Source organism: Camellia sinensis, chromosome 5, assembly GCF_055761805.1.
Source record: "Camellia sinensis isolate YWXY chromosome 5, ASM5576180v1, whole genome shotgun sequence".
Taxonomy (NCBI): Eukaryota; Viridiplantae; Streptophyta; class Magnoliopsida; order Ericales; family Theaceae; genus Camellia; species Camellia sinensis.
Genome location: NC_138965.1, coordinates 190,215,672 through 190,218,828, shown reverse-complemented (window position 1 = coordinate 190,218,828; position 3,157 = coordinate 190,215,672). Strand labels below are relative to the sequence as shown.

At 32.5% G+C, this 3,157-nt stretch overlaps 1 protein-coding gene across 1 annotated transcript; it reads left to right on the top strand.

The window, feature by feature from the left end:
* Positions 1-1,911: 1,911 nt before the first annotated feature.
* On the top strand, positions 1,912-2,739 carry LOC114285682 (cotton fiber protein). Its single transcript, XM_028228761.2, has one exon. It carries the CDS (start codon positions 2,037-2,039, stop codon positions 2,538-2,540), a length of 504 nt encoding a protein of 167 aa, XP_028084562.2. The 5' UTR covers positions 1,912-2,036; the 3' UTR covers positions 2,541-2,739.
* The last annotated feature ends 418 nt before the right edge of the window (positions 2,740-3,157 follow it).

The window sequence follows — 3,157 nt, the reverse complement described above, 5'->3', positions numbered from 1 at the left end:
GGCCTAATTTACTCCCCTACTTATTATGCATAGTTATATTAATACTTTTGGGTGCCTCTATTTACACACCACCTTTCATCTCAAGACACATCACTACTCAAGGTACATCTTTAGCAATTTGATAAATAAGAAATTTGCTAAATACACACCACAATCTTCTATCTTTACCCTTATTTACACACCCCATCCACAATCTTCCATCTTTACCCTTACTCACTCACACACTCCACCCATAATCTTTAATCTTCCATATTCTATACCTCCACTTCAAAAACACAGTCAACGTCCCCCTCCATTTTCTGTTTCATTGTCATCCCAGAGGTTTAGGAACCAGTCTAAACTGATCTTCATTCGTGTTGAAAACGACTTCACTCCATTCTTCTCTGGTTCATGACCCTCTCCATGGATGAACAGTTCTAGAAAAACCAATTATTTTTTTTGTTATAAGTGTTAGAAATACAGAATCGAGCTAAGTTCAAAAGTTTGACTGTTGAAAACCGAACAAATGCTATATGTTTGAAACTTATTAACCGAACATGTGGACTACGTTCGACACTAGAAAATCGAACAATTAGAACTTGTTCGGTTGTAAATAGTCGAACATGAGTACGTTGTTCGAATCTGGGTGTTCAAACGAATACAAACGGTTTGCTACTTAGCAAGTACACGAAAACGGAAAAAAAAAAAAAAATGAAAAACTAACATTTTTCTTGCTCTATTGTTCTAAACCGATATTGCCAGATGCATCCATCATTCAGTCCAACCAAAATCTTCAATAACACACGTATATTTTTTTATTGTTTCTTTAAGGATTTTTGGTTTTTGTTTTTGGGTTTTTCGATTCTTGAGAGAGAAGATACGTAAATAACGTTTCAGAAGAGTGGTGTGTATTGCATTTATTATTGTTCTTTATGGTAATTTTACATAAGATGTGTATCATAGCCCTTTATCCTTTGTAGTCATTTTACATTGGGTTAATATTGTAATAAAAAATAAACTAATTAAGAGTGTGTCTTGAGATGAAAGATGGTGTGTAAATAGAGGCACCCATACTATTTCACACAAAATACACTCATTGAAAAAATCAAAATTCTAAGGATATTAATATAACTATAAATAATAAGGACAAAGAAGGGAATGTATTTAGAGCAAAGTGGAGTGAAAAAATCAAAATTCTAAGGATATTAATATAACAATAAATAATAAGGATAAAGAAGGAAATGTATTTAGAGCAAAGTGGAGTAAGAATAGCGAGTCGCTTTTTTTTATGTGACAAATGAAATTATATTATATGATTACTGATATCCGATTAATCTTTTTTTTTTTTTTTTACATAGATAATTTATTCGATGAGTCTTAAATATTGAACGGTTTCAATTATGAAAATAATACCGAAAAAGGGCCCCAAAGAGCACACAACTCTCCCTATTAGGCACACCAGATATCTCAATCCCTCCCTAACTACCAATTAAAAAAAAAAAAAAAATCCACAATTATAGAAGAAAAAAATTCATGATAGATTGCAAGGTTTAAAATAAGACCATTGTTACAATTAGGATTATCTTAATGGTTAACAAGAAAATTTGAATCGTGCCTTTCAAATATAGAAAATGATACATAATTTTTATACTAAATTTATAAACAGAAGGATTTGATAATTACATTTTTATAATTTTGAACCAATGAATTAATAACAAGACATAATTCTTTATAGAATTTTTCTACATAAATCATGTTGTGCTGTGTGGCCTTACAAAATTTGAGTTCAATGTGGAGCCAATAGAAAGAGAGCCCACTAGGGTGGCTCCAACGGCTACCTGCGCAATTTCCATAAAATAAGTCCAAAATGCCACCGGCCACCCTCCCTTTTCACAGCTAAGCAACCCCACCACCACAACTATTGAGATCTCCCTATTTTCATGTACTTTCATTCAACTTTTTTACACCATTAAAACCCCCTCTCACTCAACCCAAGAATCCTTACTCTAAAACCTCATAACAAGAACCCTTTCTCACCTCAATTTTCCCTAAAAAAAATGCCCAGAAAAAGATCATCCCCCATTTTCCAAAAGCTCTCAAATCTCTCCAAAATCTCCATCTTCATAGCCAAAATGAAAAAACCCATCATTCCAAAGCTCATTTTTCTCAAGAAATCAAGAAAGCTCAAGAAATTCAATCTTCTACAGCATTACAACTATGGGTATATGCAAGAATACCAATTCTCTCCTTCAAGCACTTCTCTCATTCATTACCACAGAAAGCCATTCCAGAGGAGCAAACACAGAGACATATATTCCAATTTCTTTCTTTTCAAGTGTTTGGGTAGGTTGAAAAATGGAGGAGGAGGACATGGGGAATTTGAATTGGAGGTTTTGCCAAACATTGAAGATGCAGTAGCTAGTAGAGAATTGTCGGAATTATCCGAGTCGGGTTGTGAAGAAGATTCGGTTGATGAGAGGGCTGAGAGGTTCATTGAGAGGTTTTATGAAGAGATGAGAATGCAGAGGCAGGAATCAGTGTTGCGGCTCATGGAATGCTAGAAGAAATTATGAAGAGATGAGAATACAGAGGAAACCTCATGGTGTGATTGGGATAATGTTGTTAATTTATTTTTAAATGTTATTTCTTTGGGGGATATGTTCTCCACAGGAATTTTAAAGATTGTGGAGATTATTCTTATATTTTGTGTCATTTGCTGCCATTTTTTATTATAAAAATGAAGAAAAGGGTGTTTTGAAAGTTTTGACCAGTGCTAGAAGTACAGTTCTGAAAATTTAAATTTAAATGAAGTTTAATTACTTACACATGTTGTGAGTCATATGAGAAACAATTTGGTCTTACATGTTTTTTAATTTGATGTTTGTTTACATGATATCAAAACTTGGACAACTTTAATACTGAAAAAAAAAAAATTTTGAGGACTAAGAAATGCTATAAATATTATAGCAATACTATAAATTCATAAATTTATCTCCAATTTTATTCAAAAATATCAATTTATGGGTCATATTTATTCCATACTTAGACCCACACTTCACCAATTCAATTTGTGTAAAAATTGTGATATTATGTTTGTCCGGATTATTTTCCTTCTTCATCTAAAAATCAAAAAAAAAAGAGACCTACGTGTAGGTTCTATTAAATAGACTTATTGTCC

Bases quoted from the DNA above. Each gene is read 5' to 3' on its own strand.
- LOC114285682 (XM_028228761.2), top strand. From the start codon at position 2,037: ATGCCCAGAAAAAGATCATCCCCCATTTTCCAAAAGCTCTCAAATCTC.